This window comes from Hirsutella rhossiliensis, assembly GCF_020360975.1.
Source record: "Hirsutella rhossiliensis strain HR02 chromosome Unknown scaffold00002, whole genome shotgun sequence".
In the NCBI taxonomy this organism is placed as follows: Eukaryota; Fungi; Ascomycota; class Sordariomycetes; order Hypocreales; family Ophiocordycipitaceae; genus Hirsutella; species Hirsutella rhossiliensis.
In genome coordinates, this window is record NW_025408668.1 from 3365751 (window position 1) to 3382247 (window position 16497).

A 16497-nucleotide genomic window follows, 5' to 3' on the forward strand; every position below is an offset into this window, starting at 1 on the left:
CAAATTAAGAAGCCCACAGACATGGCATGGAACTGTAAATTCGTCACTAGAAAAGGGGAAGGCAGTGGGAGCGGCGGGGAATTCGCAGCATCTGACTCTACTATCTAAAGAACGGCACAATGTCACAATCCTGCATATGATCAAATTTCTCGTAACGCGCCTCCAGCTGACCGCCTTTCCACGTCTTGGCACACGCGTCTCCCTCCCCCGAGCCCCGGGGGTCTCCGCAGAGCCGCCGCCAGGATCCAAACTCAGCGGCAGTCAGGTATACGACTTGAGGGGGCCCGACATAGGGCTGAACCCCGGCGAGGAGGCTGACTTCTGATGAGATTATAACCGTGGCGACGACCTGGTCCCCGTCGCTTTTCTTCTTGGTCGTGGATGTGGATGACTTCGTCCGGCGCTTGGCCTTCTTTTCGGTTGTCTTGGTGTCGGCCTCTCCGTCGGGGGCAGGGAAGAAGAGTACAGAGCGGCTGTCTGCTGATTTTGGGAGGAAGATCTCGGCCTCGTTGCTAAAGACGACTTGTGCCGGCTTGGAACCATCCACGTCGTCCGAGCCAGGTACTTCTTTGTTTTCAGCCGAGTTCTGCTGCGCGTCTTCTTGGAGGTCGCGCTCCTCGACCCTACGGTGCAGCGGCACCCGATACACGCGGAGGACCCTGTAGCTCTCGGCGGCGTAGAGGTGGTCCGCGGTCCACGTGAAAGTGTAGGGAAGCGGGGACGCCGGGAGCTGTTGGCCGTCGTCTTGGCGCAGTAGGTGGCAGTCCAGCGGTGCCGAGGCCCTATGCACAAGCCTGGGCGGGCTCCTCGAAGGCTTGCCCTGTGACAGTCGGTACGTGGACACGCGTATATATAGCCCACGTAGAGCCGGTGATGCTTTCTTGGTGTGGACATGGCTCGGGTGGCTGTTGCTGCTGCTGCCCAAGCACCCGTCGAGGCAGGCCAGGTGCAAGAACCGACCACAGTCGGAGAACTTTGCCTGGATCGAAATGTGGCACATGTCTTTAGCTCCGCACTTGAGGGATCGGATGAAGTATGTGTGCTTGGTGAAGTTGGCGAAGAGGATCTCGTTTCTCCCCAAAGGCCAGACGGCCAGCTCGTGTGTCGGATGTATGACGGGCGGCGAGTTGAACAGCTGGCCCGCCCACCGATAGGCGAACCGGAAAACACGACGGGCCAAGTTATTGGACCTGTCGTGAAACAAGATGACGAGCTCGCGCTTGTCGGATGCCCGATTGACCGTAGTCTCGGCTTCCTGCAAGGGTCCAGGCCCGTCTTCCGATTCCTGTGAGTTGCTGTCACTGTCAGCCCACGCTCCAGTGGAGATGGCACTCGGAATGTCTGAGTTATCTCCGTCGAGATCGAACTCGAGGTCGTGAATATCCGTGTGCATGGGAATATCCCCTGGGCCTCCATCCCACTCGGATATCATGCTCGATGCACTGGCTGAGGACTCATCGGTTGCCGCGTCAATGTCTTTGAATTCCATGTCCTCATCCTCGGAGCCCCAGTCGTCCCAAAACTCATCATCATGCATCTCATCCGATATGTCCGTGGTTGAACCATCGCTGTGAGATGCCCTTGCCGAATTTGACCACTCAGAGTCTTCTTGTGCGTCGAGTTGAGTCTCCATTGCCGAACATCCCTGTACCTCGCCAAGGCTTTGGATGGGATTCGCTTCGTCAAGTGCCTCGTCGTCGTCACTATCACTGCTGCTGGAGCTGGAACTTTCGGATGAAGCCGTCGAATTATCGTCATCTATCCCATTTGCGGCAGGCACTTCTTCGTGCTCCGCTTCGTCGCAAGGCCGGTCGTCCCTGCTGCTGAGGGATTCAGCCACTTTGATTCCTCGACGGTGGACGATGGCAATCAACGGGCCCATGCAACATATTTCTTCAACGTACGCAATCCGGGAGTCGCCCATTTCAAGCACACGGTAAAGGCCTGCGTCATCTTGGGCGTATACCTTGTGCCCGATTCGGAGGAGGCCGCCGCAGCCTGTGATGGCGGCCTGTGTTGCTCGACCTGCTTCGCGGTCCTGGAGCGGCCTGGTGTACAGGCGGAGCTGTTCGTCCGTGATTTTGAGTATTTGCTTCTTCGTCTGTAGCTTGTGTCGATGACCTAGCTTTTTCACCGTCCACCGCTGTGCCTCCACCTGCATGCCCTCCTGCTCGTGGCTGGATTTCCAAGTCGTCAGCTGTGGTCGCAAAGCGCCACCAAAAGTCGGCAGTGCCGGACTTACCGCTCGTGCAACAACAGAACTTGAACGTCCTGGGCGCAGGGTCCGTAACTGTTGAAGTACGAGGTCTTTCTTGGGCTTGGCGAGACCTCTTCTCCCTCTCCCGCTTCCAATCGATAACTTTTCAGCCGACTGTGGATTGAATGCATGAAATTGCGTTTCCCGAGGCTCTGCCATTGACACCTATTAATCTCACCGCGGAGGCTGCCATGGATGACTGACGAGGAATTGAGGAAATATCCCCACTCTGCGATGGCCTCGTTGTATTCCTGGAACGGGGGCTTTCCGTAGTCATGATCGGTATAACACGACGGCAAGCCCCTGCTGAAGTGCTTTTTCTTGTTCCTGTCTTCGACCTCGCTCGTGTAGTATATTCCATTTTCCCAATCGATGTACCAGATTGAGAATCTCCCTGCAGACGGGTTAGCAAGCCTCGGTGACGAGTCAACAGTAGGGTTGCGTCTCAAGGCTTTCACTAACACTGAACAAAAAGACTCTGGAGTTGTACACAGGTGCCGAAGTTTCTAGAACGAATGAAGCTATCCACTTCTTTGCACATCTCTTTGGAGTCGGCTGTCTTGTGAAAATCGTCGATATGCTTGGCCCAATACTTGACGCTGTAGATGAGCAGGTGGTGCTTCATAATGTCTGAATCGCAGGTTGTCAGGAACGTGGCCGACGCGCCCGTCCCATTCAAGTGTAGAAGGCATCGATACCGGGGCTGCCGAAGGTACCGCAGCGTAGCACGGGCAAGGAGGCGAGGTGATATTGAGACATCTTTGTCGCTTTGTTGACCACATTGTTGAAGAATGTCGGGGTTATCTTTGAAAAACAGGCAAACGGAGGTGTGGTAAATACTGAATAAGATCTGGGGCGTGCCTCCTTTTGACAGCTCCTTCCTACGAACAAATGGCGAACAAATATCTGTGATCGGTGAGTTGAAAACTTGGCAGGAGTTGTCTGGGTCTAGATCTTGATTTGGGCTAGGAGGAAGTGGGAACATAGTGATCGCCTCGCCGAGTTCCTCGGACGAGAGGGGGCGCTTTGCATAGACAAGACATGATAGAATTTGGCTTCACAGAGCCCTTGTCAGCAATTCATACATCTATTGGATCCTCAAGATTATCAGTGATGTGGCGGATAGTGATGCATACGTACCTAAAGATTGGCCCAAGTTATCTATCCACCCACTTTCATTAACTGTACACCCAAAAAGTGGATTAACTGTGGCTGACGGCCGAAGAGGGCCGATACCGCCAATTTGTATGCACACATTCTCTACGATAAGTAGAGCCAGGTAGTAACAGTTCTCCTTCAACGATAAGGCACCCAAAATTGAAGCTATTCGTACTGCGCTTTCTATGCTGATGAGACTATTCTTTGGTGTTTACAACAGGCCTCCTTCTTCGAGTGCACTACGTGCCTGATCCGCTTCATCTAACTGTGATTCCAATTGATCCCATACATCCTCAAGGGCGGCATCGTCCGTGAGGCCGGCGACGAAGATGCAGTCTTGGGTCTCCCGCCGTACCGGCTGATCGTCATCATCAGAGACTGGCGTTTGACGCCCGGCTTGTTGATACGCCCGTTGCATCCGTGTGCCTGCCTCGTACGTATCGCCGTTTTCCTCGATGTGCCGCAGCCCTCGTTCCGTTGAAGTCATCGCGGCCGTTACCGTACCCGTCATCGCCGCTGGTGCCGTTGAGGGAGGAGGCAGTCGTATAGCCTCAGCCCGCTCATGCCGTTCAGCGATCTCGTGATGTGACGGATCCCGCCGCGTTGATCTTGACCGCCGTGACTCTTCGAGGTTGAGTGAGCCCTGGGGCGGCCCAGCCCTGATAACTTGTGGCTCGTATGGTGCCCGAGTAGGGCTTGTGCCCTGAGCGCTTGTATCGATCGGAATATACCAAAATGGGTCGAAGTCGTCGAGTGTAAGGGAGGTATTGGTGTTGATAGACTCGAAGATTCGATGGCAGCACGGTAGCCCTCGACTAGTAGCCCAATTACAAGGACATTGACCTGGCGGCGGTTTGGCCCGTTGACTTCGGGGTCTAGAGGATCTTGCGATGCTCATCTATTAGTAGCTTTAACGCATATGACGATACTCGCTCGCGGATCGGCATATACGGCGCCTGTAGGGAGAACGTTGATATCTTGTGGAGGTTTCGATTCTCTATCGCTGTGATCTGAGCAGCCTGATGGCCCCAGAAGCGTTCGAATCGTTGGAAAACGGTCGTCAAATCGCCCGTACAGGACCAAAGGAACTTCTTCATATGAGAGTGAAGTCCCTCGACGATCGAGGTCGTTGTACGCCCGAAGTGGCGATATTGATTAACGAAACAAGATACAAACTTCTCCTTCCAAGGCGTTAGCCACGTATTGCAACAGTATTGTATAGCTGCAAGCGGGTGGCGGCCTGGTGTCTCAAATTGGCGTAAACGTTCGTTGAAGCTATTCACATCTTGTGACTTGACGATCTCGTTCCACTCTTGTAGAAACGCTTGGAATGCCGGGCCCGTACGACTCGATTGCCGATTTTTGATGCCTTAGGGAAAAATTGCTTGCATTTCGCAACGACATTCTGGTTAATATGCCACGTGCAGAGAAGGTTAGTACTGTTTTGAAGCTCGCGAAAGCTATCTAACGCCTTAAGCAACGCAGTATCTCGGTCCGTGACAGTGACCCTTGAAATGGGATCGACTCCTTCTCGCAAAGGACTAGCAGCAACGAGATAGCCCAATAGTAATGGGACTCGGTCTCGCCGTTCAAGAAGATAGAGGCAATAGAGAACGTTTTGTTATCTCGAGTGGCCGCGCAGATATTCAATAACGGCATATTGAATCGGTTCGTCTTGTAGGTACAGTCGAGGACGAGGACATCGTGATGCTGACGCCATCGATGGAAGGTAGCACGAGGCGCGAGAAATAGCCCAGTTAGCCGGCCCTGGGGATCACGACTATCTCGATGAAAGAAGTCGGACTTATCTAGCCGGTCGTAGAGAAACTGAAGAGGCGTACGGCCAGCTAGTTCTTCCTGACGGTGCCTAGCCAAGGCGTTACTCACGTCTTGAGCCGTGATACCGGCTAAACGAGGATCGTCGTGAACCAGGTCACGAAGCTCGCCAGCAATATCGGTCGGCCGGGTATTGTTATTAAACTTCCGGATAATGTCGTCGCGATACTTCTGGATAACAAGCGCCCGGTACTTCGGAAAGACCATCGGGTCATCAACAAGGCGATGATTGTGAACATCGTGAAGATAAGAGATAGTCCAGTAACCGCGTTTTTCCTTCAACGAGAGGCGAAATTCACAGTCTGTTTTCTGGGTTGCTGTATTGAGGCGACGACGAGAGATATGAGCAGCTTTATCCTTCCGATTTTCGTAGGGGCCGGCCTTGATACAACGAACAAGTGCAGACTTGCGTTGGCCAGCGTTATCCCGCTTCGATGTTCGAATGTGTAGGGCGTAGCCCTCAGCCTCAGCAACGGTATCGGCGGCTTCCATCGCGGCCTGGAAGGTCGGGAATAGTGTCTTCGTAAGCGACTCCATGATTCGGGCTCGTAAGGGCAGAAAACGCGGTGCGAATAGCTTCAGTTTTGATGGTATTGCTGATAGTTACGGTTACAGGATGTTGTTACGCAAGCATCACGAACTGGCCAGCTGGCCGGCCGGGAATGGGCGCACCAAAATTAGCGGCATCGGCACTGCGCCTGACCCAGCCACAGTTGATCCACTTTTTGGTGTACAGTTAATAAAAGGAGGTGTATAGATAATTGGGCCCTAAAGATTTTGTGATGCTTCGGGTTAATGCACTTGATCCGTTTAGTCAGGTACTCTCCGAAGCTTTGGGGCGTTTCTTTAAGCGGCTGATGATCGTCGAGCTGCCAACTCGTACCGGCTTGCACGATCGAATCCACGGCCAGACTGGCCCAGAGAAAGTTCCCCTTGATGGTGTGCATCACTTCGTGCAAATGCCGCAATTTCATGCCATCCGGGCCGTCCTTCTGCATCTGCTCAGCCGATGTCCTGACGAGAATCTCGATGTCAGGCGCGTTTTCTTCGCCAGTGAGGTGTAGCCAGAAGCCAGCATTATACTTTTCAATGGCCGTGCGAATTTTGACCCGGTCCTGCGAGCTACACCAGACCTTGACATCGAACTCCTTCTGTTCAGTCAGGCTGAGGCAGAAATTCAGTGTCTGGAGGGCACGATTGGCCCTTAGGGAGTCATGTAAGACCTCGTCCAGGCCATCAAGAAAGATGTAGGCAACCTGGAGCTCCTCGATGATGGCTTTGATGAACTCCTTGAGCAAAGGTCCGGTCGCCCGACTCCCTGCAAATGCAAAGATTTTGTCTGAAACCTGGTCCCCGAAGGCATATTTCTGGCGGAACAGGCTGTCAGCCAGATTGAGGTACACTGTTGTGTCATTTTCAGGCTCCTCGCCGTAGTCGTAGAAGTAGAACGCCGCTGGGTCTGAGCGCGAGCTACGGTCTCTAAAAAGCTTTTCCGAGGCCTCAATTGCGTGGACGCAGAGGGCAGATTTCCCAAATCCAGGCTCGCCGAAGAGCCAGAACACTTTCTTCCAGAAGCCTGGCTTCAGCCAATCTTTGAATGAAAGATTATCCAAGAGCCACGCCCCTGTTCCTGGAAGAATATGACCTGCGTGCTTGGCTCGTTGGCCGTCTTGGGAGCAATCCACTGCGCTCGTGTCATAGGTTGGCATCTGATGCTGGAGCCAATTGATCACGTCGTGCCGTCTCGCTGTGATGAGTTGCACGCAACAGTTAGAATAGACCAAGTTCAATTGATTGTTAAAATATGCTGAAACAAGACTTTGACTAACATGGATCTTTGGCCACAGTGGTATTGATCATGCTACCTCCGGTGTCAGTCTCGACCCTGTAGCCTGTATCACTCAGAACAACTGCTAGAGCTTTCCGCGGAAGGCCGCTTATGCCCGAAGCCCGAATCACATGCCCAAGGTTCCCGGATCCCAAGGTTTTGGGCCGATCATCCAGTTGCATACTTACTTGCCGTAGTGGTTGCTCTGATTGAAGTTCTGCCCTCTGTTGACAACGCCTGTCACGTTCCAGGCATCTCCATCCCCAACCGACCAGTTCTGTACGTTGTTGTCGCCAAATTGCTCAGGGTTTGTGCCTCCATTCATCGACTCCATCTCGCTGTCCGCGAGGGACGGGATCACCTGGGCCAAGGTGTCGAGGGCATTTTGCAACTTGTCGACTTGACCTGCAAGTTGAAATACCTGGTTCTCCGAGAGCTCCTTGACGCTTGATAAGATGTCCTTCATCAGGTCTTCGACTCGGCCGCGTTTTCCAATTGTTTTCACCACTCGCTTGTATACATTCATGATTGAGTTTCCCTGGGTCTCCTTGAGATATTTGAATATTTCCAGGAGCTCCGAGGCCTTCTTCTCGCATTGTTGCAGTTTCTCCTTGACAAAGACTCTCGTCGTGGCCTCAAGCTGGGGGACTCTCTCCTTGGCGCGCGTGAGCGTGTCCAGCACCAGGGGGAGCTGCTCGTTGACGTGTTGGAATGCCTTTGGAAGTCCCTCGAACGACTTGATTGCGTCGTGAAGCTCACTGATTAATTTTATGATGTCGATGGAGACATCGATAAGCGAGACAATCTCGAGTCCGTTAATCATTCCGAGTACCATGATGGGATCCAGCAGGTTCCCCGACAGGAAGCCTTTGACAGGACAGCCAATACTGGTGGGACAGGAACAAGAGCCCAAGACTGGGGTATCGAATTGAATTCAGATATTGGGGATCCGTCAAATGTGGTTTCGTGAGCAACAAGATATATGAAAAAAATTACACAAGGGACAAACGTGTATGCAGCGGAGTTGGATGAGGACGGGTGGTCCATGGGCTATGTGGCTTTAATATAGACTGACTGGGCCTCCAGCCGGCTGCCGAATAGGCAGTACTAGGCCGGCGTAACAATTTCCAACTGACTGCCGCCTCTGGCTTAGATCACACTTGTGCAACCACTAAGTCGGGAGTTTATCCAATGTTCTTGCTTAATACGTAATGTATCCCGTGTCTCAAGTCCGCACATATGTCCTAGGCCTGGAAGAGATCTTACGGCAACTCCTGCTAAACCATAAAGTGCAGATTATAGACCTTCAATTTATATATATATAAGTCTTTTAAACTTATAAAAAAACTTCTTTACCAAGAGCCAGTGAAGCTAAGCAGTAGCGCCTCCTAAGCCCGCGCCTTCTAAGCCTGCGCCTGACGCCAAGGTCCGGAGGAATTATCGCAAGCTTAGAATAGGTGAGGCATTCACCAAGGCTGAGAATCTCGACAGACTTGTCCCATAGGAACCAACCAACTGACTAGAGCCTTGCGTCAAGAGAGCACTAGCAGGGTCGCGAAGCCACGATTTCAGCTCTGATTCTAGAACATGAGTCTTCTGCAGCTGCAGGCCAACTCACCGAGTCGATAGCCAGGGGCGGAATACAGCGCGGCTGTTAATAGATGGTGAGAGGTGTACAGTGTATCTCCCTTGTTGAACGGAGCCGTGGGTGGGTATGTCACCAACGTCGACATATACCTAAAGCGAAAGCCGTACGAACAGGTATCATAAGTATCATGGCAAGCAGGGGCACCACGGCCAATGGAAGCATCACGACTAACAGACATCACGGTCAGTGGAGGCATTTCAGCTGATGCAGCCTGATTGACGCAGCAGGCGAATCACAACTGGCGAGAGCAGCCCAACTATTGCATGCAGCAGGCAGCAGGCAGGAAATACATCCCGAGTAATTTGAGGCAGCCCAACTAATCATATTCGCAGGAGGCAGCAGGCAGCAGGCAGCAGGCAGGATAGGCATCCCAAACTAGTTGAGGCAGCCCAACTAATCATATTCGCAGGAGGCAGCAGGCAGCAGGCAGCAGGCAGGATAGGCATCCCAAACTAGTTGAGACAGCCCAATTAATCATGTTCGAAGGAGGCAGGAGGCAGGAGGCAGAAAAGGCATCCTGACTAGCTGAGGCAGCCCAGCTAATTATGTTCGCAAGAAGCAGAGGCGTCCCGACTAGTAGAAGCAGCCCGATTAATCATACACGCAGGAGGCAGCAGGCAACAGAAGCATCCAAACCGGCGGAGGCATCATGGGCCACCTATATAGCAGATCCTGATCCCGCGCCACGCCAGCTGCAAATTTGTGAACTATTCTCCCAGGGTCACTTTGGAACATGGAATTGTGAAACTTGTTTGTCAAGTGCACCAACAAACATCTGGCAGGGAGGACGGTCATCCACCCAGTTCCCCCCCACCCCCTACCGTGCCTCAGCTCCCTTATTTGAACATCATCCAGAAGCATATCATTGCACTCACTCACTACACCGTCGTCCTCGGCCACTGCCACGTTCAACTCAACTCTAGTGGAAATGGATGTGAGTATTCAAGTGACGTCCGCATTACCAGGCACCATAAGCATCGACAACACAACGGCCACGGACAAGAGGATCTCTCGGATAGATCAGTATTACAGCAGGTAAGTCCGTCATTTCTACACTTCGAATAAATTCTCATGTCATGGCCTCATCTCCAGGAAAGATCGCCAGACGCATTTCGCGAAGACAGCAAGGGGAGACAAGAGAACAAGAGAAAGGCTGGAGAAGCACACCCTCGTGATACGAAGGATCATCAGCTACAGAGGAATACCAGAAGGTACCGTGGTTGACATCAAGTCTCTAAAATTAGCAGCGGTTTTGCAAGACATATTCCGGGACGCCGACCAGTTGATGCTGGCCCCATCTAACAAGTCACCAGAGGTGAGTAAAAAGCACGCAACTGCGTACTTAAATATGAAGTCTAAGATGCATCCTTCATCGACGTAGTTGGAACCGACCACTCTGTTCCTGGCCTGGGAGTCGTTGGAGGCCCGCCAAGCCCAGGAGAGCGCCAGACAGCCACCAGACAGTCAGCTTGTCGATGATATATCTATTGCACTGGCCTATCTGGACCAAGACTTTGGGTCACAGCGCAGCGAGCTGAGGGGACTCCTCACCGATGGCCTGATCAGCTATGATCTCTTGTGGAGCATCTTTATGCCAAGCTCTGCAATCTATGGCGATCAAAACGACTTGGGGGAGGCACAAGTCATGAAGTTCAAGCATGGCGCGTACGGAGAAGACAGAGAAACCGGGGAGAAATTTTACAGAGTGCACGCCTCCCTGATTACACATGATTCGGAGGTCTTTGGCTGGGGAGAAAAGAGCATCAGACTGCCCTTGTTCGAAGGCAATATGGCAATCACTGATCTGCTGGTGTTTCCACTTGACATGCATCCTGAGGAGAAAGCGATTCGACAAAAGCTAACCGACCGCGGACGAAGCTTCATCAAGCTTCTTGAAAAGCCGACATGCAAATGGTACGGCACCACGGCGACGCGCTCCGAACGGGTGGGAGCATCCTGGGAAGAAGTCCAGTTCCTGGCTAGTCGGCGTGTCATGATCGACCCACCAACTTGGATGGTCCATAGCTACGCCCTGGACAAATTGCGTTGGCCACTAGTCAGGAACAGAAAGTCAAACAAGCTGCATTTAAGCTCGGTCAAGGATGATGACTTGATGTTCTGCAACCATCGAATTCTCGGCTTCAGCTTTGACGAAAAACAATGGGGCGCGTTCACTGTCTCCAAGCTCAAGGACCCCAGGTGGAACGAGGCCGCCTTCGACAGGGTCGTCCTGCCCGGGAAGCAGCTTGGACTGATCAAGGACCTGATTCGCTCTTACCGCACACGCACCGACGACGGCGACAACGACGACGGCTTCGACGACATCATCGACGGTAAAGGGAGGGGCATGGTCGGTCTGTTGAGCGGGAGGCCGGGCGTAGGCAAGACGCTCACGGCCGAGGCGGTTGTCGAGGTTTCGCACCGGCCGTTGTACAGCGTCTCAGCCGGGGAACTGGGCACTTCGGCCGGCGATGTCGACAGGCAGCTTGGCAAGGCCCTCGACATAACCTGTCGCTGGAGCTGTGTGCTGTTGATTGACGAGGCTGAGGTCTTTCTCCACAAACGAGACGACTACAACCTAGGGCGAAACGCGATCGTGAGCGTCTTCTTGCGTCGCCTCGAGTCCGTCCCGCCTATTCGTCGTGTTTCTGGTGTAAGCTATACTGATCAACTTGCGCACTGCAGATATTTCCAAGGAGTTGCAATCTTGACGACCAACCGAAAATTAGACATTGACATCGCTTTCATGAGTGAGTGTTTCTTACCCCAATTCACCCCCCTATTGATCTTCGCCGCTTGCTGATCGAGGGTCTAGGTCGTATCCACTATAAATTTCATTACAACGACCTGAGTTCCTCAGTACGGCTTGCGGTATGGAAGAATTTTATTGGGCCTGACATTTCTGGCCTTGGGGCGAGCAACGAGGAGGATGGAATTGGGCAGCTAGCTGAGGAGTACGCGCTGAGCGGACGAGAAGTAAGGATTTTTATTTAGTGGCTTTGAAGCTTAGCCGTCACATTACTCACGGTGCTCGATGCAGATCAAGAACGCCGCATTCTGTGCCAAGTCGATTAGCCGAGTTCGGAACGAAGCCCTGTCCCTCGAGCTCATCAGGAACACCATCGAATCCCTTGGCTTGGCGCCGTGCCCTGCTGCCAGGAAGGCAGCGACGCAACGGGAATTCGTCGAGGAACAAAAAGTTAGCTTTGACTACCAAGCGCACGGCTCTGGATAACGAGCGCACCAAGAGTAGGGAGGTGTGGCGCCGGTCCTCTAGAGGCCTACGGCTACAACTCAAATTTATTTTTATTTTTAGAAAATGATCCCTTCTTGTAATATAGTAAAGTAAATAATAAAAGTAATTACGAGTAATCATTCGAGCATACTGTGCGTGGCAGCTCTTTTACGGTGGTAGGGGCATCTAGGAACCCATGATTTCATTGAGTATTAGCTTTTGTATTAGCTACGAAGATGCGTTATTTGAGTGAATTAAAGGCTGCCTTACAAAGGTTGATACCAAAAGGACTTTAACATGGAGGGCTGGGCAGGAGCCCCTGCCATCGTGTAAGTCAGAGCTTGCATGTAGCACTGCCTAATTAGAAAAGTAAAGCTATCTAGTCATCCAAGTCTTCCTAATCAGAGCATTTATAATAATCTGGAATAATAGGCAAATACTGTAATAATAATGACTGTAGCTCTTTACAAAGAGCCTGTTTCTCTTCGTTCAAGAGCTCGGTCGGGGCTGTTCCTTCCCCATAATAGGTGCCGCCGTGCAGAAATATACCCATTGTATATGACCAGGCGTTCATTCGACAAGTCTCTGCAGCTTCTTCTGTGGGAGGGCCATATACGCTTCACGCCATCGAGTGACAAGTTGCTGCCGCGAACTTGCTGCCTTTTTTTAGTAGTCTGCCGCTTCACCATGTATCAGGCTGGCTCAATAAGGCAGCTGTCTCGCGGGCGGTCAGGCGGCTGGGGCTGCTGCCTCATTGGCTGCCTTGTTGACTGTGCTGGCCTTGTTTGCTTGACTTTATATTTGAGAGGTCTTCGTTAAAATCCTTCGCTGTCCTTGAAACAGTGAGGTTACACACACAATTTAGTGGATTTACTAGGATTAAAGCTTCTCGAGCAGGGTAACACAAGACGGTATAAATCCGGTGGTAAGCGTGGCTTGCACAGTGGCAGGGGTCCCCGCCCAGCCCTCCGTGTTAAAGTTCTTTCGGTATCAACATTCGTAGCTTGACCCCTTTTCCTTGGTGTGTGTGTGTATATGTGTGGGCTCCGATGACCTTGAGAGACACTCTCAGTACACAGGCTTTTGGTGGCGGGGCCTGGCGCCGGTGAGTGTGGTTGGAGGGTGCGGAAAGCTGCCGAACAGAGAAAATATGTTGGCCGAATAGCAATACGCCAAGTCTTTACAAATAGAGCTGAATCGTTTCCCCTCTTCATAGGCTCTGCGCTTCACGCGCCAAAAATACAAGTACCGTAATCGGGCCCCTTGCTCTCCTGCCGTCATATGCAGCTTATGCGAACAACCAACCGACCTCCCTCAGCGTTTTGGAGTGATGAACCTGCGGAGAAAAAGAAAGGTCGGCTCGCCTGGATCAAATGCCTATATTAAGGCGTCGATGTCCCAGACATACTCAGTTGAATATTCCCTTCTCCTTCGCAGATATCCTTAGGGAAAGCTCGTTTCTCTCAACCCTGATTCGGGCAGAAAATGCCTCTTTATCTCCCACTCCCAACCTATTTGCCCTGAGAAAACCTCACATGTTCAGCTGTTCGCTGTCGCGCTCCACCGCCCGTCCCCAACGTCAAAAAATTCCTCCGCCAGCATGCTTTTGAAAATGACCAGGTGGCTGATTTCGTCCTGGCTCATCAGCGCCGTCTTGGCCAATCCTCACTGTAGGAAAAACGCCTGGACATATTGGAACGTTATCGACTCTCGGAGCGACAAATATGACGTGAAAGTCAACGTCTCGAGTGGAAAGGGCCATGAGGACATATCAAGTGCAACTGTTGTGGCGGCTTTTTCGAATTGTGCGAATCGCCAGCAGCCCTGTGCAGGCGAAATAGGCACTGTCCTGACATGCAATCACAATCGTCAACGGCATCCTGGTAAAGGTTCGTCGGGTCGTAGCAACATCGAATTCGACTGTTCGGACGGTCCGTACACCTGTTACGATTCTATGTGGAAAAGTTTTAACTAGGGTCCCTAATTCTTTCTAACTCTAAACACTTACGGCCAACGCTTTAATATTATTGCGTACTCTCTAGGTGGAATAAAATATCATTTTTCTATAGTAAACTTGCCTCATGAGGCGGTCGAGAAACATCTAGTGCAGGCTCACTATAAATTTAGGAACCAGCTTGGGCAGATAAAAGCTATATCAACAGTAAGTCAGCACCCCTAGCTTCCGGCACCCCCCACTTCCGGCACCCTTCGCAGCACCAAGGCAGGCACATTCCAAACGCAATTGAAGCCGCATTTTAACATCACGATAATTAAATTTGGTGTTTCTGGCTACTCTAGCTGCCAGCTATTGCAAAGAGCTTCAAATCCTGCGTTCTGATTGGCTATGGCGGCGGCAGCCGGCTCAAGCGTGCGCTCGAGCTATTTCTTCGTCTTTATAACTTGTTCAATCTGTACGAACCGCCCATTAGGGTCCTGAGGGACCTTTTTCTGTTTTTGAGGCCGTAGACGATGTAATTGATGCTCTAGCTGCTGTATTCGAAGTTGGGAGGCTACAAGCTGCCAATTTTGCTCATCAAGGCTGCGGCCAACCTTGCCAAAGAGTAGTCGGATCGTACGGTCAACTTGACCGCGGTTTTCTAGCCCCATAATAAGGCGACGGACTTCTTGTGATCGTTTAGGCGTTTTGAGGGCATTGTAAATAGCTAGGGTACCAGAATTCTTTCTTTTTGACGGCGTTGACGGCGTTGACGGCTGCGGCAAGACGAACCGGCTTAGCAAGGGCTTTGCCATATTAACTGGCCATAGTCCTGACCCACGCCACCCGCCCTTGATATTCTTTTCGGTTAGACCGGCCTGCCGGGCCTGATAATATGCTTGGAGGAAGGTAGCCTTGCCAATTGGCGCTGTATCGTCGAAAGATACGATTTTTTCGAGTTGACGTCGGTAGGCAGCCTTGATCGGCGAGAAAACCGAGATATCAAGAGGTTGGAGGACGTGGGAGGAGTGTGCTAGTAGAAAAGAAGATAAATGCGATTCTTAAAGCATTCATACATAAAATCGTCGGTCTAATGGCTCCCGTGGCCATCAACGATAAGGAGAACGTTCCCCTGTGGGTGGCGCCTTGTTTGGGGGATAAACACCTGCTTGAGCCATTGAATGGCGATAGAATCGCTTGTCCAGCCCTTTGGGGAAGTGACGAAGTCCCAATCCTTTAGAAAATCGAGTTCGTCAGGGAACCATTGCTGTTGGAGGTCCTGGCCCTTGAAGATCACAAGGGGGGTCAAGGCCTGGCCCGTTGCAGAGACGCATTCGACGATTGTAGTCCAACAACGCGATCCAAGCCGCTTCTTGATAGCCTCCTTCTTCTCTGAGCTCCCTAGCACTAGCCCGTTGCAGCCAAGGCCCTCGAGGATGCCTGTTTCGTCCATATTGAAGCGTGATTCCGGTGGGATTGCCTGTATAGCCGGCAGCTTGAGCAATTGGAACCATTCCTTGATCCCGCTAACAGAGGCGCCGTTGATACGGGCAGAATCAAGAGATTTACCTTTGATCGTGTTAATCTCTGGGTTTCGGGCTAAAAGCTCGAAACCCAGTGTTTTCAAGCGGGCGGGGTCTCCACTAGCCACGATGATGCGGCCGGCGAATTCCTGAGTTGATAATGCGTTGGAGGCAGCCCAAGGGCCGCTTGGGCAAGAACCCATTCACAGAGGTGTTTTTCCTGCTCTCGACTAAGCCTTTGAGATGCCTCTTTTGCCTCCTTCATAGGTAGGGCTCCTTTAAGACGCGTCTGAAGGGTTGTTCTTGGAATACCCCACTTGCGACTAGCTTGGAGCTGAGGTATGCCATTATTAATAGCTTCGAGCGCTTCTTGGAGCTGGTTTTCGGTATATTTAGAAAGACGAGGCATCGCTGATTCGAATGATATTTATTTTATAATTATTGAATAAGAGATGCACGAGAAAACGCGGTCACGATGTAGTGGGTAGTCAACGCGATGGTGATGTGGGGAGGTGCCGGAAGTAGGGGGTGCCGGAAGCTAGGGGTGCTGACTTATCAGTCTTATGTCTTTGTTATAAGATAAAATTCATGGAAAACGCACGCGAGCATTGCCAAAGTGCATGCTAAACATGACACGCCGAGATCAGCGTATCCGATGAAATATCGCTTGTTCTCAAGATCCCTCTCGAGCTAGATGTGGGTAAATATTTCTATCTCTTAAGTTCAGTCTTATAACTATCTAAAGAAGAATGGGCGAAACGTACGGGGCGTCTTCTCCGCGATGGCCGAGATGGCCACGGTGCAAAGCCACAGGCCAAAGAGGAATGAGCCAATGGACTTGATGCAAAAGCCGTATAGTCTCATGTCACCCGTTGGCGTTCTAAATAGTTTTTGGTTGCCGTGGGCTGTGCTCGGGCCGGGAGAAGATTGGGCGCCGGAGCAGAAGCATTCTGCGACTGCTCATGCTCGATTTCGTCTTCATCTTGCTGCAATAGCTCCTTGGCCATTTCCTTGGCCTCGTAGCTGGACCCTTTTTGCTCTCTTACGTTGCCCGCCCCGTCGAGGACAAGGACTTT

At 51.8% G+C, this 16497-nt stretch overlaps 4 protein-coding genes across 4 annotated transcripts; 1 reads left to right on the forward strand and 3 right to left on the reverse strand.

Annotated features, from left to right (window-relative positions):
• Positions 1-100: 100 nt before the first annotated feature.
• HRG_01993 (uncharacterized protein) lies at positions 101-2882 on the reverse strand (the record flags this gene model as incomplete). The annotated part of the gene is made up of 7 exons (XM_044860464.1): positions 101-567; positions 628-1727; positions 1791-1820; positions 1905-2177; positions 2243-2290; positions 2462-2651; positions 2720-2882. 7 exons carry the CDS (start codon positions 2880-2882, stop codon positions 101-103), a joined length of 2271 nt encoding a protein of 756 aa, XP_044724097.1.
• A 3105-nt stretch (positions 2883-5987) lies between these two features.
• HRG_01994 (uncharacterized protein) lies at positions 5988-7914 on the reverse strand (the record flags this gene model as incomplete). Its single annotated transcript, XM_044860465.1, has 4 exons — positions 5988-6019; positions 6135-6875; positions 7081-7112; positions 7268-7914. The coding sequence occupies 4 exons, from the start codon at positions 7912-7914 to the stop codon at positions 5988-5990; spliced, it is 1452 nt and encodes a 483-aa protein (XP_044724098.1).
• A 1741-nt stretch (positions 7915-9655) lies between these two features.
• Positions 9656-11962, forward strand: HRG_01995 (ATPase family associated with various cellular activities (AAA) domain-containing protein; the record flags this gene model as incomplete). The annotated part of the gene is made up of 6 exons (XM_044860466.1): positions 9656-9762; positions 9820-10042; positions 10109-11349; positions 11413-11477; positions 11543-11703; positions 11768-11962. 6 exons carry the CDS (start codon positions 9656-9658, stop codon positions 11960-11962), a joined length of 1992 nt encoding a protein of 663 aa, XP_044724099.1.
• Positions 11963-14988: 3026 nt separating this feature from the next.
• Positions 14989-15624, reverse strand: HRG_01996 (DDE superfamily endonuclease domain-containing protein; the record flags this gene model as incomplete). Its single annotated transcript, XM_044860467.1, has 1 exon — positions 14989-15624. One exon carries the CDS (start codon positions 15622-15624, stop codon positions 14989-14991), a length of 636 nt encoding a protein of 211 aa, XP_044724100.1.
• Between the last annotated feature and the right edge of the window lie 873 nt (positions 15625-16497).